The sequence below is a fragment of the Doryrhamphus excisus genome, chromosome 19, assembly GCF_030265055.1.
Source record: "Doryrhamphus excisus isolate RoL2022-K1 chromosome 19, RoL_Dexc_1.0, whole genome shotgun sequence".
Lineage (NCBI taxonomy): Eukaryota > Metazoa > Chordata > Actinopteri > Syngnathiformes > Syngnathidae > Doryrhamphus > Doryrhamphus excisus.
The window spans coordinates 14,467,501-14,492,631 of NC_080484.1; the positions used below are offsets into that span (position 1 = coordinate 14,467,501).

Here is a 25,131-nt window from a genome sequence, read left to right on the forward strand (position 1 = left end):
GGTCATGTTGCGCTCATCGCCGTTGGGGGGGGTCACGTAGAGGGCAAGACTGCAGCGCCTCAGCGATTAAAAGAAAAAAAAAGCTTGTATGCACACGCCACACACAAAAAAAACACTCACCCCGCATTAACCCCACCTTGGCTGTCGGGTCGCTTTACGGTCACTGAGCCTGACAAGGATGTTAGCATACATAGCGTTAGCATGTTCCCATGCTAGTACACCATGAGGTTACCTGAAGGCCACCAAAGCTACTGGAGAATATTTTGTATGCCGTACGTCACATCCAAGAACCTAACATGGAACACTAGCATAGCATAGCATAGCATAATATAACATAGCTGCCTGTGCTAAAGTGCTAACATTTCAACAGCAACATCATGCTATCTTAGAAGAAAAGGAAATTATGAAACTTTGAGATCCCACGTCTGGACCTGAAGGATGGTTTTATTTTAAGAAGTGTAGTGAAGCCTGAAGTAAGATAAGCATTTTAGCATTCTGGTGCTCATACCCGTCCTCGCTAGGGTGGTAGGGTACATTGGAATAAACATCCATCCGTCCTCACTAGGGTGGTAGGGTACATTGGACTAAACATCTACCTGTCCTCATTAGGGTGGTAGGGTACATTGGACTAAACATCCATCCGTCCTCACTAGGGTGGTAGGGTACATTGGACTAAACATCCATCCGTCCTCATTAGGGTGGTAGGGTACATTGGAATAAACATCTACCCGTCCTCGCTAGGGTGGTAGGGTACATTGGAATAAACATCCATCCGTCCTCACTAGGGTGGTAGGGTACATTGGACTAAACATCCATCCATCCTCACTAGGGTGGTAGGGTACATTGGAATAAACATCCATCCGTCCTCACTAAGGTGGTAGGGTACATTGGACTAAACATCTACCTGTCCTCACTAGGGTGGTAGGGTACATTGGAATAAACATCCATCCATCCTCACTAGGGTGGTAGGGTACATTGGAATAAACATCCATCCGTCCTCACTAGGGTGGTAGGGTACATTGGAATAAACATCCATCCGTCCTCGATAGGGTGGTAGGGTACATTGGAATAAACATCTACCTGTCCTCACTAGGGTGGTAGGGTACATTGGAGTAAACATCTACCTGTCCTCACTAGGGTGGTAGGGTACATTGGACTAAACATCAATCTGTCCTCTCTAGGGTGGTAGGCTACATTGGAATAAACATCCATCTGTCCTCGGTAGGGTGGTAGGGTACATTGGAATAAACATCTACTCGTCCTCACTAAGGTGGTAGGGTACATTGGAATAAACATCCATCCGTCCTCACTAGGATGGTAGGGTACATTGGATTAAACATCAGTCTGTCCTCACTAGGATGGTAGGGTACATTGGATTAAACATCAATCTGTCCTCGCTAGGGTGGTAGGCTACATTGGAATAAACATCCATCTGTCCTCGGTAGGGTGGTAGGGTACATTGGACTAAACATCCATCCGTCCTCACTAGGGTGGTAGGGTACATTGGAGTAAACATCTACCCGTCCTCACTAAGGTGGTAGGGTACATTGGACTAAACATTCATCTGTCCTCACTAGGGTGATAGGGTACATTGGAATAAACATCTATCTGTCCTCGCTAGGGTGGTAGGGTACATTGGAATAAACATCTACCCGTCCTCACTAAGGTGGTAGGGTACATTGGAATAAACATCCATCCGTCCTCACTAGGGTGGTAGGGTACATTGGAATAAACATCCATCCGTCCTCACTAAGGTGGTAGGGTACATTGGACTAAACATCTACCTGTTCTCACTAGGGTAGTAGGGTACATTGGAATAAACATCCATCTGTCCTCGGTAGGGTGGTAGGGTACATTGGAATAAACATCTACCCGTCCTCACTAAGGTGGTAGGGTACATTGGAATAAACATCCATCCGTCCTCACTAGGGTGGTCGGGTACATTGGAATAAACATCCATCCGTCCTCACTAGGGTGGTAGGGTACATTGGACTAAACATCTACCCGTCCTCACTAGGGTGGTAGGGTACATTGGACTAAACATCCATCTGTCCTCACTAGGGTGGTAGGGTACATTGGAATAAACATCCATCTGTCCTCACTAGGGTGGTAGGGTATATTGGAATAAACATCCATCCGTCCTCACTAGGGTGGTAGGGTACATTGGAATAAACATCTTTGGCGTACCAGCCAGGTCCCCTTCACTAAAACCCATCCATCCTCAGTAGCTCCCAGGTTCTTACTTAAAGAAGCCGTGAGGGTAGCAAGCAGAGAAGGAAACAAAGCGTCTTCCTTCCTCCTGCTGAGCTTCTGAGGAGGAAGGAAGTGCTGAGTGGTGCAGTCTTTGTTTCCACAATCAATAAAGACAAATGAAGCCAACGCAGAAGCAAACGCAAGGAAGGAGATAAGCACACGGCACGTCTCATCAAGTCCCACAGCAAAGTCAGCATGGCGGCCTCCACCCTGTACTATGTACATGAATGTAAATGTGGCCCGCAGGACACTAGTTTGAGGCCCCCGCCTTGATATGAAAGTTTAATGTTTGGGAGAAAAGTCATAGCACAGACGACACTGTCGGGGTGCACATTCTGACCCATTTTCGTGCGTTTGCATGCGGAAGAGTTAGATTTGACAAGGAAATGCATCACGTTCGAAAGATCGACAACAGCTGGTTTTGTCAATGGAAAAAAGGCGTGTTGTATTTTATTGTTGCGTGTATGGCCTCCACGTGTATCCATTCCCTGCATCGGCGTGCTGCTGTACATGCGTCAATGACCCGATGGCTTACAAAAGCAAATGTACGTACATGTGTGGTCCATGTGTCATTGGCATGTGCATCCATGACGACCGGTCTAGTGTCGGTGGTGGTTGGTGTTCATCTCTCTCGACATGAAATAACACCCCTATAGTCGCCTCTACACTCCTATTAGTCAATATAGTAGACATAATACATGAAAATGTGATATGTAAGGCATAGAAAACCTGTTTACCAGCTTCAAAATATGCTTTTTAACATTATTAGAGCTCTCTCGACATGAAATAACACCCCTATAGTCACCTCTACACTCCTATTAGTCAATATAGTAGACGTAATATGTGAAAATATGATATATAAGGCGTAGAAAACCTGTTTACCAGCTTCTAAATATGCTTTTTAACATGATTAGAGCTCTCTCAACTTGAAATAACACCCCTATAGTCACCTCTACACTCCTATTAGTCAATATAGTAGACATAATACGTGAAAATAAGATATGTAAGGCATAGAAAACCTGTTTACCACCTTCTAAATATGCTTTTTAACATTATTAGAGCCCTCAAGACATGAAATAACACCCCTATAGTCACCTCTACACTCCTATTAGTCAATATAGTAGACATAATACGTGAAAATATGATATATTAAGCATAGAAAACCTATTTACCACCTTCTAAATATGCTTTTTAACGTTATTAGAGCCCTCGAGACATGAAATAACACCCCTATAGTCACCTCTACACTCCTATTAGTCAATATAGTAGACATAATACCTGAAAATATGATATATAAGGCATAGAAAACCTATTTACCAGCTTCTAAATATGCTTTTTAACATTATTAGAGCTCTCTCGACATGAAATAACACCCCTATAGTCACCTCTACACTCCTATTAGTCAATATAGTAGACATGATACGTGAAAATATGATATATTAAGCAAAGAAAACTTGTTTACCAGCTTCAAAATATGCTTTTTAACATGATTAGAGCTCTCTCGACATGAAATAACACCCCTATAGTCACCTCTACACTCCTATTAGTCAATATAGTAGACATATGTGAAAATATGATATATTAAGCTTAGAAAACCTATTTACTACCTTCTAGATATGCTTTTTAACATGATTAGAGCCCTCGAGACATGAAATAACACCCCTATAGTCACCTCTACACTCTATTAGTCAATATAGTAGACATAATACGGGAAAATAAGATATGTAAGGCATAGAAAACCTGTTTACCACCTTGAAGACGTGTGAGGACGTGGCGATGCTGTGTGAGTGGCGAACCCCCGTAGAGGAGGACTACAGTCGCCGTGGCGTCGGCGCTCATGTGATTAAAATAATCTGGCTGCTAAATCTCGCTATGACTAATGAACTGTGATACCCCCCCACTCCTTCCACCTCTCCCTCTATTGATTATTGAAAAGCTCTCTCTCGCTTTCTTAACACATTTTGCTCTTCTTTCATTTGTTCTGCTCGCCTCCTCGTCTTTGCATTCCTCGTAGCATTCATTTAGCTAATTTGATATTTGGGCTTGATAGGGACTTGATCTCGCTTTCTTTGGCTTGCAATAATGAAATCAGGCTGCAGCCCCTTCATCTGCATTAGCGTCTTATTTGCAACACTAAACAGGATGCTAATTCAGCTAGCCTCTCATTGGTTTAGCCACACGTGCATTTGCATAATTTGGGTGCCCGCTTTCTCTGTAGCGGGTGTCGGAAGGAAGTGGATGCCGCTGATGACGTGTTGGAGTTCTTTGATGCTGTCACAAGAAGCATGTGCACCTGCCATGCTATTCAACGCCAGCAGGGTCGCGAGCCAATCACAGGGCACATATAGACAAACAACCATTCACACTCACATTCATACCTATGGACAATTTGGAGTGGCTAATTAACCTAGCATGTTTTTGGAATGTGGGAGGAAACCGGAGTACCCGGAGAAAACCCACGCATACACGGGGAGAACATGCAAACTCCACACAGAGATGGCCGACGGTGGACTTGAACCCAGGTCTCCTAACTGTGAGGTCTGCACGCTAACCACTAGACCACCGTGCCGCCCCATTGCTATTCAATATGGACGTAATGACACCAATTTGCAGTCGAAGCTGACACAGGAAATGGTAGCAGATATTGCTAACTGATCAAGTTAGTCAAGCACAAAGGGGACACCATTACCACTTGGGGTGGGGGGGGGGAGTGGGGGGTAATAACCATTCCATTCAGGAAAGATACCAGTCATGGTTGCCGATACGGTTCAAGGATGATATTGGTTCATTTGGAACGATACGATCTTAAACAATTGAGTGACAGACTCCATAGATCAGGGGTCTCAAACACGCGGCCCGCGGGCCAAACATGGCCCGCAGGACACTAGTTTGAGGCCCCCGCCTTGATATGAAAGTTTAATGTTAGTGCGGCACCGCGCAAGTTTGATATGGATGCTGTATGGTATCATGTACCCAGAAAAAATTATTACGTTTGATTCATGTTCATGTTAAAGGTTAAATAACTGTTAATAGTTATCCTCCCTATCCGTGTGGAAGTGGTAAGTTTTTGGCTATTTAAGTTGAAAGGAAATAACTTGGAGGCTACCGTTTTGGTCGCTAGCTCTCTAGTTTGTGAGTTAGCATGTGTCTCAAGACCCTGCAGTTGCGCAATATGTTATAAGTTATAAGTTTTTATTATTTGCCGTTTTTTAATTATTATTATTATATTTATTAATTACTGATTGATTGATTTTCTTTATTCTTGATTTGTTTATTTATTTTCATCTTATTTTGTGCAGAAAAATAAAAATTAAGATATTTGAGAACAGTGGAATGTTTTATCAGAACTTTTATTGTAGAAAATCGGAACCAAAGCACTGAAAAATGTTGTATATTTTTCTGTTTTTAATAAATGCGTTTTTTTTTTTTTGGAAACACTCTTAGCTCCGGCCCCCCTCCCCAACTAAACCTGTTACAGCGGCCAAAGTTGCCGTGTGATTGGAAGCTAGCTGGCTTTTTTCCCCCAGCTTGACTAACGTGTCGCTGTTTAAAATGTGACGGTGTTTGAGTCTGACCCACGGCCCGCCACCTTGGCGTTTCCTTGAGTGGCGTCTCAAGGCGCGGCGTGCAGTTGCGGAAAACACAAACACACACAAAGCCTTGCCGGGTTTCGGTTCCATTAACCTTGAAGGCTGGCGGCACTTCCAAGTAGCCTTGTTACCTCGCAGCTGATGAGCTCTTTACTCCGTTCCCATGTCGCCGCTATTCCTTGCCGACCTCGGGAAAAGGGACGGCGTGACCTCAGCGCCCGCCGCCTTCTACGCATCACGTAGATGTAGAGACCAGCTGGTAATACGCTTTGGTATTGTTACCACAAGGGAGGGGGCCGTGCTGAGCATGAGTAGTGGGGTTGCAAGGTTGGGAATGTCAAGAGAAAATAGGAACTGTTCTAAGCTAGGGGTCTCAAACTCAATTTACTTGGGGGCCACTGGAGCTAGGGTCTGGGTGATACTGGGCCGCATCAGGTTTTCAACAAAAAAACCCCCAAAAAACGCATTTATTAAAAACAGAAAAATGAATAAACTTTTCTTTGATTTCGATTTTCTACAATAAAAGTTCTGATAAAACATATAATAAATAAACAAATCAAGAATAAAGAAAATCAATCAATCAGTAATAAATAAATATAATAATAATAATAAAATGGCAAATAATAAAAACTTAAGAAACCACATATAGTTGGTGGGTAGACAAATTATTTTTTTCAGATTAAAATGAACAAAGCATTATTAGAGCCCTGTAGACATGACAAAACACGACTATAGTCACATTTATACTCTTTTTATTTACAACATATTGCGCAACTGCAGGGTCTTGAGACACATGCTAACTCGCAAACTAGAGAGCTAGCGACCTAAACGGTAGCCTTCAATTATTATTATTTCCTTTAAACTTAAATAGCCAAAAACTTACCACTTCCACACGGATAGGGAGGATAACTATTAACAGTTATTTAACCTTTAACATGAACATGAATCAAACGTAATAATTTTTTCTGGGTACATGATACCATACAGCATCCATATCAAACTTGCGCGGGCCGCACTAACATTAAACTTTCATATCAAGGCGGGGGCCTCAAACTAGTGTCCTGCGGGCCACATTTGGCCCGCGGGCCGCCTGTTTTAGACCCCTGAGCTAGATGCTCACCAATGTCCTGTGGAGTTGATAAAAGGAGAAAACGCAAACAAAATGTTATTTCAATTTTTAAACAACAAATATGTTTTAAAAAAAAATATGTATCATACGGGGGCCTCAAACTAGTGTCCTGCGGACCACATTTGGCCCGCGGGCCGCATGTTTGAGACCCCTGTTCTAATTCATCCCCAAGGGTCTGCAACCTTCATCATGTACATAGGCCGTGTCCCGAGGGACTCAAACCAACTTCTGCCTCAGAAGACGCAGATTCTGGGAGGCTTTTCGAAGGTACTCAATCCCGGATCTGTTAAAAATGGTCTCCCTGTCAAAGGGGACAAAGAGGGTTCTAAAAAGCAGTGGTCATATGCAAGTATATTCACTGAGGAATATCCGTCTGGAGAACACCATGGTCCGTATCGGAATTCCCTATTCCCCAAGGCCTCATAGTCGCACTGCTGTTTTAGCGGCAAGGAGGTCAAAGGGCCGCCTAGCGATGCCCGTAAAACTGTACTGTTCCATTAGCATCCGTTTGCTATTCTGCAGGAAAAACGCGCTAAATGCCAGGCGAGTACGGCGCCTTGTTTTATTTATGAAGACGTTTTCCGTGGAGACGTTGATTATCCTGCGTTGCTTCCAAGCCGACCCCTTCGGACTCCGACGCCTCCTCAACCGTGACCGAGGCCTGTTGCTGATTTCTCTTGTCGGAAATGAGCGCTTGTTAAAAAAGCTTCACGGTTCAGCGTTTGATGCCGACCATGTGATGACGCCGTTGTCGTAAGCTGCCCTTGATGCAGTCGATCGGTGAGGCGTCGTTTCGTCAGCATGGCTGCGGCCCAGGTTGTTCAGGCGGCGTGATGTCATACCATCATTAGACAAACGGACATCTAAGATCCAAAAAGATGTTCAAATCCGGCAGTCTTGGCTGAGTGCTGCACGCCCGTGCTTGTCCTCCTCCGACAGCCAACGTCCTGAAGCTGCAGCACACATGAGACATTTCAATAACGCCGCCGCCGCAGGAAGTCGAGCGGCATGAATGGAGAGAACCAATCTCAGACCGGTCTTGGCGTGCTAGGCGTGCTAACATCCAGTCCAAGTCGTTGTGTTCTTGCTAAGTGCTTCAGAACGGGGCGCCTCGCTGTTTCTGCAAGAGGGTTTAAAAACATCGTATTACATACACTGTATCAACGATATGCACGGTGGATGAGTGGTTTGCGCATAGGCCACACAGCTTAGAGACCTGGGTTGGAATCTCCTCTTGGGCATCTCTTTGTGGGATTTGCATGTTCTCCCCGTGCATGCTTGGCTTTACTCCGGGTACACTTCCCTCCCCCATTTCAAAAACATGCTAGCTAACAGTACCATCATACTGATGGATTATAATAATAATAATGGGCGGCACAGTGGTCTAGGGGTTAGCGCGCAGACCTCACAGCTAGGAGACCAGGGTTCAATCCCACCTTCGGGCATCTCTGTGTGGAGTTTGCATGTTCTCCCCGTGCATGCGTGGGTTTTCTCCGGGTACTCCGGTTTCCTCCCACATTCCAAAAACATGCTAGGTTAATTAGCCACTCCAAATTGTCCATAGGTATGAATGTGAGTGTGAATGGTTGTTTGTCTATATATGTGCCCTGTGATTGGCTGGCCACCAGTCCAGGGTGTACCCCGCCTCACGCCCGAAGACAGCTGGGATAGGCTCCAGCACCCCCGCGACCCTCGTGAGGAAAAAGCGGTAGAAAATGAATGAATGAATGAATAATAATAATAATAATATCAACATGATGTTATTATTATTAGGAATATTGGGCTGCACGGTGGACGAGTGGTTAGCGCACACACTAGCGTGGGTTTTCTCCAGGTACTCCGGTTTCCTCCCACATTCCAAAAACATGCTAGGTTAATTAGCCACTCCAAATTGTCCATAGGTATGAATGTGAGTGTGAATGGTTGTTTGTCTATATGTGCCCTAGAAAATGAATGAATGAATGAATGCTGGGATGTGTTCCTTCCATCCCATTGGACCAGACTGTCCTATTATTTCATGCTGTCTTTTATACCCCCCCCCCCCAATCTTCCTGGTCCATGGTCCACGTCTTGTATCACACGCTGTCACTCTGGCGACATATTAAAAAGGCAAGATAGCGACGCTGGTGTTATTGCCAGGAAAGTGATTTAGCACTAGCTCGTGTTGATGAAAGAACGTGTGTGTGTGTGTATGTGTGTGTTCACCACTTCTTCGTCTCCTCGCCACGCTTTCTCATTTGGCCTTCCTCCTCTTCTTCTTCGTCATCATCTTCTTTTTGCTTTTATCTCACGTCTGGCCTCCGTCGCCCAGCAGCCTCGCCCCGTTTCTCTGGTTGGTCTTCTTGTGCGGCTCATTGGCTTGTGGCGAAGAAGTTCTTTTCATTCATTTGGATTTTATGGTTTTAGTGATGGATGGTACAAATAGACATGACTATTAACATCCACAACTTCTAACCATCCACACCAAAACCTTTTAAGACTTGAGTCTAAAAACCCCACACATCAATGCATCATGGTGATGTCATCATGATCATATTGGCGTGATGATGCGGCATGTGTGGTTAGCATGTAGGCCACAGGTGGGTCCTGTGTTTGGTTGTCCGCATGGACATCTCTGTGTGGAGTTTGCATGTTCTCCCCGTGTGGCTTTTCTCCGGGTACTCCGGTTTCCTCCCACATTCCAAAAACATGCTAGCTTCTCCAAATTGTCCATAGGTATGAATGTGAGTGTGAATGGTTGTTTGTCTATATATGTGCCCTGTGATTGGCTGGCCACCAGTCCAGGGTGTACCCCGCCTCACGCCCGAAGACAGCTGGGATAGGCTCCAGCATACGCCCACCCTAGTGAGAACAAAGTGTTGATTATTGTGTGTTCTTCATCCAAGTAGAACACAAACATACACGTAATAAAGATAATGAAAGTATTCGGGCTGGAATCTGTCCATAGTGTCCCCAATTGTTTGGAGGACATGCTAGCACACATGGAGTCCACATGAAGTACAATCAAAGCTCAAGCATCATTCATCAAAGATGTTTTGCCCGAGGGGGGGCCAGGATGAAGTCATCATGTGATGCATTTGCCAGGGGACTGATGGCACGGCAACACAGTAGGCCGCGTCCTTTGGCAAAGGTCAGGGGTGGATCGCTCTGTCCGGCGGTACGTGTGGTTGCCATGACGGGCGTGGAGAGGTGTTTGAATGGGGTTGGAGATCCCCCCCGTGCCCCCCCCCCTTCCCGCCCCACCACCAGTCAATAAGCCTGGCTCATGACAGACTTGGATAAACCTGAACGTTGAGTCTTTTCTTGCTTCCTGGGAGGTCAGGCCTGGGGAGCATCGCTATGGCGATGAAGCCAAATCCAACGGTAGAAGAAGCGGGGCATCGCTATGGCAACTGAGGTGACCCCTGCTGTGCTAACGCTGCTAGCGGAAATCTACAATGCAAATCCCATGTAGTTTGACGGTGACGGATGACATAATCAGTGCCAGGACACGCCCCCAACGTAGACCAGGTGTGGGAAGACTGGGACTTGGAAGAGGTGACGCTGCCACGCCTCACAAAAACCGAAGTCGCATGAACGCATGGCGTGATTGGCGTCTGAAAGCAAACACATCTTCTCACGGTTGTCAATAAGATGAGTGGGGGGGGCGGAGTGTGAGAAAGCCTCTCCGATTCAAGATTAGCACCTGATCCTTGTCGGAATGATCGCTGATTACCTCGTGCTTCACATTTATTTGTGATTCCAACGCTTCCCAGTTGTCCCGTAACGCCAGCTATTTAAGTCAAGCCAGGCGCGTGTTGCCATGAATCACGCCAGCACGAGCTATTTGGGCTGCACACAATAGCCCGGGAGGGGCCCAAAGGCTGCTTCTTTCCTTTTTTCACGTGTCCTATATTATTACGGCCCTTCCTGACGTTCCCGACTCCTTTTCAGAGCACTAATGAGGTGTAGCCATTGTAGCACAAGTACTAATTCTCCTCAAGCCGCTGGGATTAATTGCATGGTCTAATGCCAAGAATCAATCCCAAAAATGGGGCTGAAAAGCAGTGGCCTTCATTCAAGCAGGTACAGCAGGAATGGCTGCTGGTGGTGTTTGTGTGGAGTACAAGAGAGCAGGAATGGCTACTCGTGGTGTACAAGAGAGCAGGTTTGGCTGCTGGTGGTGTTTATGTGGAATAAAAGAGAGCAGGAATGGCTACAGGTGGTGTTTTTGTAGACTACAAGAGAGCAGGAATGGCAACTAGTGGTGTTTGTGTTGAGTACAAGAGAGCAGGAATGGCTGCTGGTGTTTGTGTGGAGTTCAAGAGAGCAGGAATTGCTGCTGTTGGTGTTTTTGTGGAGTACAAGAGAGCAGGAATGGCTGCTGTTGGTGTTTGTGTTGAGTACAAGAGAGCAGGAATGGCTACCAGTGGTGTTTATGTGGAATACAAGAGAACAGGAATGGCTACAGGTGGTGTTTTTGTGGACTACAAGAGAGCAGGAATGGCAACTAGTGGTGTTTGTGTGGAATACAAGAGAGCAGGAATGGCTAATAGTGGTGTTTATGTGGAGTACAAGAGAGCAGGAATGGCAACTAGTGGTGTTTATGTTGAGTACAAGAGAGCAGGAATGGCTAATAGTGTTTGTGTGAAATACAAGAGAGCAGGAATGGCTAATAGTGGTGTTTGTGTGGAGTACAAGAGAGCAGGAATGGCTGCTGGTGTTTGTGTGGAGTACAAGAGAGCAGGAATGACTGCTGGTGGTGTTTATGTGGAGTACAAGAGAGCAGGAATGGCTGCTGGTGTTTGTGTGGAGTACAAGAGAGCAGGAATGACTGCTGGTGGTGTTTATGTGGAGTACAAGAGAGCAGGAATGGCTACAGGTGGTGTTTTTGTGGACTACAAGAGAGCAGGAATGGCAACTAGTGGTGTTTGTGTGGAATACAAGAGAGCAGGAATAGCTGCTGGTGGTGTTTGTGTGGACTACAAGAAAGCAGGAATGGCTGCTGGTGGTGTTTGTGTGGAATACAAGAGAGCAGGAATGGCATCTGGTGGTGTTTGTGTGGAGTACAAGAGAGCAGGAATGGCTAATAGTGGTGTTTGTGTGGAGTACAAGAGAGCATGAATGGCTGCTGGTGTTTGTGTGGAGTACAAGAGAGCAGGAATGACTGCTGGTGGTGTTTGTGTTGAGTACAAGAGAGCAGGAATGGCTGCTGGTGGTGTTTGTGTGGAATACAAGAGAGCAGGAATGGCTACTAGTGGTGTTTGAGTGGAGTACAAGAGAGCAGGAATGACTCCTGGTGGTGTTTGTGCTGCATGCAAACCAGAAGAGGAACATCTCCCTCATCTTTGTCTTGTCCTCCATCACAGCAGGTGCACGCTGAAGAGCTTTCTCGTGGAGCTTTGCCCTTTTATTGCTTAGTCGTGCTGACTTGTGTGTACAAACATCATGCCTGTGTGTGTGTGTGTGTGTGTGTGTTTTGCTGTTTAAATGTCAGGATGAACATTGTGTTGTCCTGGAGGAACTGTCAGCACATTCACTGCTTTGTGTGTGTGTGTGTGTGTGTGTGTCTCAGGGCTGCTCATTTACAGCAATATCTTGTTCTTGTACAACTTACAACACGTCCACTTACACATTTGTAGCACACACACTCATATGAATTGATGGTGTGTGTGTGTGTGTGTGTGTGTGTGTGTGCATGTAAAAACATGGCAGATGCCGGGTCAATGAAGGTAAATACGACCACAGATTGGAAATGGAGCGCATTGCTAGCAGGCGTGTTTGGAATGTGCCAGCAAAGCATACATCACATACTACACACACACACACATTCTACACACACACACACACACACACACACACACTGACTTTTCTGCTCATTTGCTTCCTCGCAACCGTGTCTGTGTGGCATCCACGTCCATCTGTTGCGTCCATCTTTCCTCACGTCATCCTGCGTGTCCCCCGTGTGCTTTCGTGTCACACAGCTGATGTGTCGCCTGACGCGCCTCAGTGACAGACGCCACTCCTGAAGGAGGATATTGCACAACGGCAGCAAGAGAACCGATGTTGTCGTGGAGCCTCTGAGCCAGCCTTGATGCTCGATGTAATGCGTCTAACTCCATGTCACGTGACGTTCAAAATAAGATGGAAAATAAATAAACAAACAAGAATAAAGAAAATAATAATATAATAATAATAATAATAAAACGGCATATAATAAAAACTTAAGAAACCACATATAGTTGGTGGGTAGACAAATTATTTTTTTCAGATTAAAATGAACAAAGCATTATTAGAGCCCTGTTGACATGACAAAACACGACTATAGTCACATTTATACTCTTTTTATTTACAACATATTGCGCAACTGCAGGGTCTTGAGACACATGCTAACTCGCAAACTAGAGAGCTAGCGACCTAAACGGTAGCCTTCAAGTTATTTCCTTTCAACTTAAATAGCCAAAAACTTACCACTTCCACACGGATAGGGAGGATAACTATTAACAGTTATTTAACCTTTCCACGATGTGGAGCTGACGCCGCTGCTGTCCCGCCTGCTGATGGGGGGGGCAGCGCGATGGAATGAAGGGCTGAGATGAGTGCTGATTTGCAGGCTGTTTATCCTTTCATGCCAGACGCTTTGGACTGCAAGGTCAGCGGCGTGAGCGTGTCCTGCATGAAGCTGTCAATCAGGACCATATGCTGCGTGCCTCTCGACTTCATCTTGTTTTCACGGAGATGCTTAGTAGCCTTACGCATACGACAGTGCTGCTTGGCACCACACATGGAAACAAGGACAGACGATACTGAGCACCCGTATGATACATATTTAAAAAAAAAAAACCAAACACATTTGTTGTTTAAAAATTGAAATAACTTGAGATGCACTTTTTTTCCATGAGCATTTTGTTTGCGTTTTCTCCTTTTATCAACTCCACAGGACATTGGTCAGCATCTAGCGCAGGGGTCTCAAACACGCGACCCGCGGGCCAAATGTGGTCCGCAGGACACTAGTTTGAGGCCCCCGCCTTGATATGAAAGTTTAATGTTTGATATGGATGCTGTATGGTATCATGTACCCAGAAAAAAATATTATGTTTGATTCATGTTCATGTTAAAGGTTAAATAACTGTTAATAGTTATCCTCCCTATCCGTGTGGAAGTGGTCGGTTTTTGGCTATTTAAGTTGAAAGGAAATAATAATTACTTTAATATTGCCGAAACGATATTTTCTTACACCCCTAATTGTGAGCATCCTACTTCCTGCGTCCATGTCCCCAAAAAAAACTCTATTGGCGGCTCCTCCCCAGAGTGCGTCTGCATGTCGTTACTGATGTGATGAATTCTCCCTCTTATGGCATCTGGCAGACAGTACAGATGTGTTGGATGTCGGGTTACCCCCCCCCCCCCCCCCCCCCCCCAAAAAAAAGGAGGAGCTGCAGTCCACCTTTCCCGCCGTTCTGGAGGGAATTTAAAAGTCTATAAAGTCTGCAGCTTTGGAATCCTGATGGAACACACACACACACACACATGGGGAGTCACATGATGAGTTGTGTTGCTCGGGCGAGTGAGTGACAGAATGCGAGACGCAGCAATCAGAGATGCTTAATTGATGAAATGAAAGTGCAGACGCGGCGCAATAAAAAGAAGCGAGAGCTCCACTCGGCAAAATCGGCCGCTGATTTATCCCAAGGACACGTCGCCACCAGCCACAGTCGGTTGCCGGCTCCGGAAAAAAAAAAATGAAGTACTTAAGACTCAGGTGTACACAATGGATGCAGATCAGCGTGATCCCACTTCTCTCGCCGCAAAGCGTCAAAACCTCAACGCAAATGTGCTCCAGCTACAATTCCAAACCCCCGGAGGAGATAATGTCTGCTTTTTTAAAAAAAAAATGTTATATTTGTTCTCCGGCTAGTTTGTGCAAAGAATAACCCGGCTGCCCCTTCTTATTTCCCAGCTGAGGTGTGCGGCTCTGCAGATAAGAGAGAATATTACCTGGCACAAGCGTTGCCATTGTTCCGCTGGACTAGCGCCGTGTTCCTCTCTCCGCCTCACATATTCGGAGAGCTAATACGACTGTATCCTCTTGGACAATTCAAGGTTATTAAGCAGGGGAAGCTTCCAGCAGACAGGAAAAAGCATCCCAGAGTGACATCTTTTTTTTTTTTTTCCTGAAATCGGTGCTTAACCACGAACAGGGATTGACGAGAAAAGAGCTTAATCAATCCATTCATCAATCAGGCCATTGAATGTTGCTGAGTGTGCTTGTCAGCTTACACAAAGAGGCTAAAAAGGCATCCAGCAGCTCTGCATGCGCATTAAAATGTTGTTTTCTAAGCCAGGGGTCTCAAACTCAATTTACTTGGGGGCCAATGGAGCTAGGGTCTGGGTGAGACTGGGCTGCATCAGGTTTTCCAAAAAAAACCCCCCAAAAAAAACGCATTTATTAAAACCAAAAAAATTTAAAAAAATCAAGAATAAAGAAAATCAATCAGTAATAAATAAATACATATAATAATAATAAAACGGCAAATAATAAAAACTTAAGAAACCACATATAGTTGGTGGATAGACAAATTATTTTTATCATATTAAAATGAACAAAGCATTATTAGAGCCCTGTAGACATGACAAAACACGACTATAGTCACATTTATACTCTTTTTATTTACAACATATTGCGCAACTGCAGGGTCTTGAGACACATGCTAACTCGCAAACTAGAGAGCTAGCGACCTAAACGGTAGCCTTCAAGTTATTTCCTTTAAACTTAAATAGCCAAAAACTTACCACTTCCACACAGATAGGGAGGATAACTATTAACAGTTATTTAACCTTTAACATGAACATTAATCAAACGTAATAATTTTTTTCTGGGTACATGATACCATACAGCACCCATATCAAACATGCGCGGGCCGCGCTAACATTAAACTTTCATATGAAGGCGGGGGCCTCAAACTAGTGTCCTGCGGGCCACATTTGGCCCGCGGGCCGCGTGTTTGAGACCCCTGCTGTAGATGCTTTGGGATGTGGCCACAGTCTCCTTCCTCCATCCTCCTTGTCCTGTGCTGGAACCAGATGTCGACAGGGAAAACTCCTAAAAACTCCTGAAAACGCCTACTTTCTCATGCACTCCAAATCATTATGTTGTTGAAGCTCTTGGCCACATTTGGCCACATAAAACAATAAAAGTAATTACTCTCACATATACACTCACACCTAGACAAACAAATACAGCTCGTGCAACTGCCCCCCCCACCCTTAGAGTTGCACGACCATGTAGTAGGGACCCCCGAAAAGAGAACTGCATGTTCCGAGTGTAGCGGCATGTCACTGGGTATGTGGTTTCACTCTCCTCGTTGCGAGTAACTTTGAATATTGTTGTCTGTCTCTTCTGTATTGAAGTGTTTTTACAAGTGTCACAGGATTTGAACCCGACACTGACCTGTACTTTCCCATTGACGTTATCCTGCAGGCCTGCCCGTGTTATTCCCTCTGAGAGGAAGAGCAAGCGATGTCACGCCACCACCACCGCTTTGAACGGGACTACTGGGCGCCGTGGGAGCGGAGGGACATCCGCCCGTCGGGGGGCCTCCACAATGGCGGAGCCAATCATTGCTGTGCCTCTGCTGTCGTCAATGGCAACAACCGCCCGGGGCTCCTTCCCCTCCCCGTCATCGCCTCCCTCCTGCCCACGCCGGCCACCGTTACCGTGACGACATCCAGTGGCGACATCGCGGCCAAGCGAGGCATCGCGGCGGCAGCCAAGGTAAGCGGCTCTTCTGTCAGGTTCATCGCCGTCTCTTAATGTCTGCCTCCTCGTGTCTCTCTTCTCGGCTCGCCGGCCTTTCAACGCCTCGATTCTTGCCAAACGCTTTCGCTTTCCATCCTCATCTTCCTCGCCTGCCAAGCGTTGACGCTCGTTCCTCCCGGCCTCGGCCTCCTCGCTAATTTTCCTCTTTGATTATGCAAATTACCTTCAGGATGGCGCTTGGTGGGACTTTTCCATCAGAGCAAACAATTGCATGAAGTGGAAATGAAGATAGATGGTCTAGCATATATAGGGCTTTGACAGTTGTGGCTGTAGGCAACCTTCTTATGATTAAATCCACAAGATGGCGGCGTTTGTATTTAAAGTATGAACAGTCAGCATCCAGCAGTTTTGTCTATCTCTGCGTGGTGCTGTGTCATCTGTTGACATAGCTTCCTTTATTAGCCAAACACGATACACACACACTCACATAGCACAATCAGAGTTGGGCAACACATACATATGACTGATGGAGATACACTCTAGATGAGGGGTCTCAAACTCAATTTACCTGGGGGCCCTGTAGACATGACAAAACACGACTATAGTCACATTTATACTTTTTTTTATTTTCAACATATTGCGCAACTGCAGGGTCTTGAGACACATGCTAACTCGCAAACTAGAGAGCTAGCGACCTAAACGGTAGCCTTCAAGTTATTTCCTTTCAACTTAAATAGCCAAAAACTTACCACTTCCACACGGATAGGGAGTATAACTATTAACAGTTATTTAACCTTTAACATGAACATTAATCAAACGTAATAATTTTTTCTGGGTACATGATACCATACAGCATCCATATCAAACTTGCGCGGGCCGCACTAACATTAAACTTTCATATCAAGGCGGGGGCCTCAAATTTGGCCCGCGGGCCGCGTGTTTGAGACCTATGCTTTGGGATGTGGCCACAGTCTCTGCTTTCATTCTGGGCTCCTTCCTCCATCCTCCTTGTCCTGTGCTGGAACCAGATGTCGAGAGGGAAAACTCCTGAAAACGTCTACTTTCTCATGCACTCCAAATCATTATGTTGTTGAAGCTCTTGGCTCTCCCAGATATCCACTTGTGTAGCATCTCTGCAGACTACAGCAGTCCTGAAACTCCTTATTATTTGGTTTGGTGGACCCAGTGGGGGGTGGCTCTACAAGCCCACCTGATGACCTGAGCCATGTGGGAGATACCAATGCAGTTAGTCGTCCTTTGCCTGCTGCGTGCGTCCAAGAAGATGTACCAATGGTACCACCCCCACCTCACCGTCTGCCGAGTCTGCTAAAGCGTGCGTGTCTAAAAGGCAAACCTGCCTCGCTTGTCTGGGTTTTAATTATAAGCGACACGGGCCTCAGGTGCCTGGCTCTCCATCCTGGTCCCCCCCCTCCCTTTGGGTCAAACGGCTTCAAAGCTGTTGGCAAGTCGGTATTTTCCTCATGTGAGCATCCAACATGTGTAAAAGTGACGCTTCATGACGGGGCGTATGCTTTATTTTCGACGCATGAAGGTGCGCGTGACAAACGCACCATCTGCCGTAATTGGCTGTACCCCGTGTAAAGCTAACCGCACGGAACAGCAGGCTGGACTTCTTTTGGGAATTTTCCCTGTCGTCCCAAGTCGGCCTGTTAATTATTTACGATGAGGGATGCTCACCTTTCATGCCAGCCAATAAAAAGCCAGCCTTCCTCTTAAACACGCCGCCATAAAAATGTGCTGCACCACATTATGGCTTCCATGCTAACTGTAAACCTATTCTTACAAGGCAGCCATTGACTCCACTGCTATTGATCAATACCACCCATTCCTTGGGGATTAATTATTATTTCATATGGAACTATTTCACCACTTCACCAAGATATCATACATCATGATGTTTGAAAAATATGCATATTTTACACTCCCGATCCCGTTCATCCATGAGTGAATGGGCTGATACGGATACCAATAACCTGTTCTATTTCACAATGCATGTATTTCTAGTGGGCTGCATGGTGGTCGAGTGGAGCTCGCAGACCTCACAGCTCGGAGACCAGGGTTCAATTCCACATGGAGTTTGCATGTTCTTCCCGTGCGTGCAAAAAAAAAACATGCTAGGTTAATTGGCGACTCCAAATTGTCCATAGGTATGAATGTGAGTGTGAATGGTTGTTTGTCTATATGTGCCCTGTGATTGGCTGGCCACCAGTCCAGGGTGTACCCCGCCTCTCGCCCGAAGACAGCTGGGATAGGCTCCAGCACCCCCGCGACCCTCATGAGGAAAAAGCGGTAGAAAATGAATGAATGAATGAATGTATTTCTAGTGGGCTGCATGGTAGACGAGTGGAGCGCGCAGACCTCACAGCTCGGAGACCAGGGTTCAATTCCACCTCGGCTATCTCTGTGTGGAGTTTGTATTTTCTCCCTGTGCGTGCAAAAAAAAACATGCTATGTTAATTGCCGACTCCAAATTGTCCATAGGTATGAATGTGAGTGTGAATGGTTGTTTGTCTATATGTGCCCTGTGATTGGCTGGCCACCAGTCCAGGGTGTACCCCGCCTCTCGCCCGAAGACAGCTGTGATAGGCTCCAGCACCCCCCGCGACCCTCGTGAGGAAAAAGCGGTAGAAAATGAATGAATGAATGAATGTATTTCTAGTGGGCTGCATGGTGGGCGAGTGGAGCGTGCAGACCTCACAGCTAGGAGACCAGGGTTCAATTCCACCCTCGGCCATGTTTGTGTGGAGTTTGCATGTTCTCCCCGTGCGTGCAAAAAAAAACATGCTAGGTTAATTAGCGACTCCAAATTGTCCATAGGTATGAATGTGAGTGTGAATGGTTGTTTGTCTATATGTGCCCTGTGATTGGCTGGCCACCAGTCCAGGGTGTACCCCGTCTCTCACCCGAAGACAGCTGGGATAGGCTCCAGCAACCCCCGAAGCGGTATAAAATGAATGAATGTATTTCTAGTCTTTATCTTATTCACTGAAAACATGAATGAAAAGCAGCTTTAGCCGCCCCTGCTGGGCCCCTCCAGCCACATCCGCTGCCTTCTGAAGTGCAGCTGCTCCCTCTTCTGTGCCCGGCACTCGTCCGCCAGCTTGACACCACTGCTGAAATCAGTGTGCACAACGCCCACGCTAACTCGTCACACTCCATTCCACGTGTGCTCCCAACCGCGGAAGTGCCGGCGTGCACCCACCACGCGTGTGCTCACGGAGTCAGAAGTGGTTGCAGAGGGCACGTCCGTCATCTGTAGCCCAACGCAGCCCCTCACATGAGGAACGTTCCCCCTGTACTAAAAGTGCTACATAGTGTCTGCATACTACTCATCCCCAATTGTTGCCCACACTGGCAAGTACTGCGAGTTGGGACTTTGGGATGATCACAGCGCCAGACTCAAACCCCCCCCCCCCCCCCCACCAAGCCCAGTTATTTCAAGTCTAGAGGGCTCTAATAATATTAAAGCATATATAGAAGGTGTATTTCTATACTCTCTGTAAATGTACTTACCATGGCACCAGTTTATCACAATAACAGACAGACAGGCAGAATACTTTATTAATCCCTTTGGGATTCCCTAAGGGAAATCTCCACTGCTCCATGTATAGAACCGTGTGCTTTTTTAATGTTATTAGAGGCCTCTACACAGGAAGTAGCACCCCCATAATTACCTTTACATTTGTATTACTCCTTCAAATAAGACATATAAAGTAAGGCATAAAACATAGAGACTCACAGATGTTAGCAAACGAGAGAATTCCTTCTTTTTCCTTTTTTTCCATCAAGTTTATGTACAGTACTTCCTGAAGTGGCTGTTATCGTTTTGACGTTGCTGACGGCTTATATTTCTATTGGACTTCATTTAACCATTTTAAGGTTTGGAAATCTCTGTGTGGAGTTTGCATGTTTGCGGTCGAGTGGTTAGCACGCAGACCTCACGACTAGGAGACCAGGGTTCAATTCCACCCTCGGCCATCTCTGTGTGGAGTTTGCATGTTCTCCCCGTGTGTATGCGTGGGTTTTCTCCGGGTACTCCGGTTTCCTCCCACGTTCCAAAAACATGCTAGGTTAATTAGCCACTCCAAATTGTCCATAGGTATGAATGTGAGTGTGAATGGTTGTTTGTCTATATGTGCCCTGTGATTGGCTGGCCACCAGTCCAGGGTGTACCCCGCCTCTCGCCCAAAGACAGCTGGGATAGGCTCCAGCATACCCCCATCTGGGGCTGCCATCCATTTTCTATGCCAGATGAGGGTATGCTGGAGCCTATCCCAGCTGTCTTGGAGGCGGGGTACACCCTAGACTGGTCGCCAGCCAATTACAGGTTAGGCTGGGATAGGCTCCAGCACCCCCGCGACCCTTGTGAGGAAAAGCGGTAGAAAATGAATGAATGTGCCCTGTGATTGGCTGGCCACCAGTCCAGGGTGTACCCCGCCTCTCGCCCCAAGACAGCTGGGATAGGCTCCAGCATACCCCCACCCTAGTAAGGCATAGAAAATGGATGAATGGCGGCCTGGAAATGCTTCATGTAGGCAAAGATAGCATTTGTGTCATACAGTATGTTGACCCATCAGCTATGAACTGACTGTTCTAAAGTGGAGTTGAGTTAAGAAGTAAGGAAAGTCATAGCATGGATGTTCAATAGAAGAAGAGGAAAAATTAGTGTTTGGTTGAAAAGAGAAGATCATGTGAACATTTAGGACCATCCAGGAAAAGCCTGTTGACGATCCGTACTTGCCTCTCTTGGAAAGTTTTAGCCCAGATGGGTACTGTAATTAGCCTCCATGCTGGGCGGAACACCACGATTAGAGCTTCCAGCTTGCAGCCAGAGTGGAAGGATTTTATTGGCTTTAAACGCGGGCCAAAGCTGGACTCTTTCATCTGCCCGAGCATTATATTGGCTGGAGTATCTTCCCACAGAGAGCACACTGAAACATGGATTTCATACCTGCTCTAATCCTTTCAGCTGATGCCTCAAATCCTCCCCTTCTCCACGTGCTCATTCTCACACACGTTTAAATGCTTTTATTAGTGCAAAGCTGCCTAGCTGGAGGACCACTTCTCGGAATTTGAACCACTGGAGGCTTCGGGGGCTACCAGCATGACACCATAGCTTCTTCCTTCTTCTTCTAGACCAGGGGTGCTCACACTTTTTCAGCATGCGAGCTACTTTTAAAATGACCGAGTCAAAATGATCTACCCACTACAAAAATGCAAAACATCTATTTATTTTCAAATGTATTGAGGATTATTTGTACGTACAATGTATGTTGATGTACCTTACATAACCAAATGAGCCAATATTGCAAAACACACATAATTAACTATTAACATTTTTTGTAATTACCTGAGTTTACTTGCACTGAATTGAACCAGCCAGGGATGCATAGTCCGGACAGTAGCTGCTGATAGCCAGCCTCAAGCACACTTCCAAATGTTTATCAGTCATGCATAATATCCATATCACAATATCCGTATAATATTCCATATCCGTATGGAAGTGATATGTTTTTTGCCTTTTTACTTGGTCCAGCTCCTTCACTCATTTTAGTGACTATAAACTTTAGCGAGGGCTTTAAAATCTCGCAATTCGCCGACTAGCTTAGCACTTTGCATCGTTGTTTACGCATGAGCGGTGACCTAAAGGTCAAAATTCAGTTGTCATCTGATTGGTTGTCCTGTATGTCAATCAAGTAACGGGGATGGATGATAGGCTGACATCGTAAGTTCTGCTGCACTTAGAGACGTTGTTTGATTTGATTGGTCACCCGAAGGGCAACATTCAGTTGTCATCTGAATGGCTGCCCTGTATATCAATCAAGTGACGGCATTGATGCTGGGATGATATTTTTTTTATGTCACGCCGCGATCGACCAGCGATCGACCAGTACCACCTCCGCGATCGACCGGTAGCTCGCGATCGACTTAATGAGCACCCCTGTTCTAGACCGACATCACACCGACAAGACCTAACTTTTTTACATCTACTTTTAAATGTAGAAGACCACAGATGTGCACACCTGGAGGGAAGAAGAAATCAATGTCTATGTCCTGCATCTTATTTTGTTTACTATGTTTGGTAACAGGAGCGTAAAAGTGACCATAGGGGTGTTAGTTCATGTCTAGAGGTCTCTAATAATGTTACTGTAGAAGGCCATAAACAGGTTTCTATATCTCATTATGTTTACTGTATTAGGTAATAGGAGTATAAAGGTGACCATAGGGTTGTTAGTTCATCTAGAGGTCTCTAATAATGTGTTTACTTCGAAGGCCATAAACAGGTTTTCTATGTCTTATGTCTGCTATATTGGGCAATAGGAGTGTAAAGTTGACTATAGGGGTGTTAGTTCATGTCTAGAGGTCTCTAATAATGTTACAAAATGTAGAAGGCCATAAACAGGTTTCTATATCTTATTATGTTTACTGTATTAGGTAATAGGAGTCTAAAGGTGACCATAGGGTTGTTAGTTCATCTAGAGGTCTCTATGCCCTAAATATTCAAAATTGAAAATATTCAATTTTTAAATACAGAATCCTTTTGTTTCTTTTGACTTTTTCCTGATTACGGAGTCGCCACAGCGGATCTTTTTTGACCCCCTTCCATCCGTTTACATGGCCTACCACTTTGTGACTGAGTTGCTGTTGTTCCCAAACTCTTCCTTTTTTATATTAAAGCTGACAGTTGACTGTGGAATATTTAGGAGCGAGGAAATTTCACAGCTGGATTTGTTTCACAGGTGGCATCCGATGACAGTTCCACGCCTGGAATTGTAGAAACAGTCTGCATGCCTAGGTGTTTGATTTTCTACACCTGTGGCCAGGCCAAGTCATTAGGATACCTGATTCCCATCATTAGGATGGGGGAGCAAATACTTTTGGTAATCTAGTGTAGCTCGGCAGCCGTCACTTCCAAAGTGGCTGTCGGTTTAGATTTTGTCCATCCCTCACCTAGCGTCTCGCCTCGCCGCTCTTCTCCCTGGTGACACGCCTGTCAAAGGTGAAAATGATACTTGTGTTTCCAAATTGATCTGCCTCCTTATAATTGGCACGTCCTCCAGGGGCTAGCGAGCGACTGCAAAGCGCTAATGAGTGGAATTAGCAAAGACAGCTGTTGTCAGCTTCAAGTCTCCTCGTTACTTTCAACATCTTTGGAAAGCAAATCATTAGGCAAATGACACCCCCCCCCCACACACACACACTTTTCCAACAAGATGTTAGCATGACCTGCACCAAATAGAAAAACATACCTGATTAGCTTTATTTACGTATATTCTGTGCTAAATATGCATTGATGCTGCTTTTTAAGGCAATTTAAAAGTTTGTCCACTAAACATGGAATAACATCCTTCCCATGTTAGCGTCTGTACATAAACATGGAATAACATCCTTCCCATGTTAGCGTCTGTGCATAAACATGGAATAACATCCTTCCTATGTTAGCGTCTGTACATGAACACGGAATAACATCCTTCCTATGTGAGCTTCTGTGCATAAACCATAAAATAACATCCTTCCCATGTTAGCGTCTGTACGTAAACATGGAATAAAACCTTTCTCATGTTAGCGCCTGTACATAAACATGGATTAACATCCTTCCCATGTTAGCGTCTGCGCATAAACACAGAATAACATTCTTCCCATGTTAGCGTCTGTACATAAACACGGAATAACATACTTCCCATGTTAGCATCTGTACATAAACAGGGAATAACTTACTTCCCATGTTAGCGTCTGTGCATAAACACGAAATAACATACTTCCCATGTTAGCGTCTGCGCATAAACATGGAATAACATCCTTCCCATGTTAGCGTCTGTGCATAAACACGGAATAACATCCTTCCCATGTTAGCGTCTGTGCATAAACACGGAATAACATCCTTCCCATGTTAGCGTCTGTGCATAAACACGGAATAACATCCTTCCCATGTTAGCGTCTGTGCATAAACACGGAATAACATCCTTCCCATGTTAGCGTCTGTGCATAAACACGGAATAACATCCTTCCCATGTTAGCGTCTGTACGTAAGCACGGAATAACATCCTTCCCATGTTAGCATCTGCGCATAAACACGGAATAACATACTTCCCATGTTAGCATCTGCGCATAAACACGGAATAACATACTTCCCATGTTAGCGTCTGTACGTAAACACGGAATAACATCCTTCCCATGCTAGCATCTGCACATAAACATGGAATAACATCCTTCCCATGTTAGCGGCTGTATGTAAACACGGAATAACATCCTTCCCATGTTAGCGTCTGCGCATAAAAATGGAATAACATCCTTCCCATATTAGTGTCTGTGCATAAACATGGAATAACATCTTAACCATGTTAGCGTCTGTACATAAACATGGAATAACATCCTTCCCATGTTAGCGTCTGTACGTA

The 25,131-nt window shown here is 45.5% G+C and overlaps 1 protein-coding gene across 1 annotated transcript in view; it reads left to right on the top strand.

Annotated features, from left to right (window-relative positions):
• LOC131107467 (kelch-like protein 29) overlaps window positions 1-25,131 on the top strand; it is a 117,998-nt gene that overhangs the window by 19,531 nt on the left and 73,336 nt on the right. The window contains exon 3 of the mRNA XM_058057548.1: window positions 16,433-16,726. Within this exon, the coding sequence (XP_057913531.1) occupies window positions 16,472-16,726 (255 nt within the window). The 5' untranslated portion in view covers window positions 16,433-16,471. The remainder of the gene's footprint in view (window positions 1-16,432; window positions 16,727-25,131) is intronic.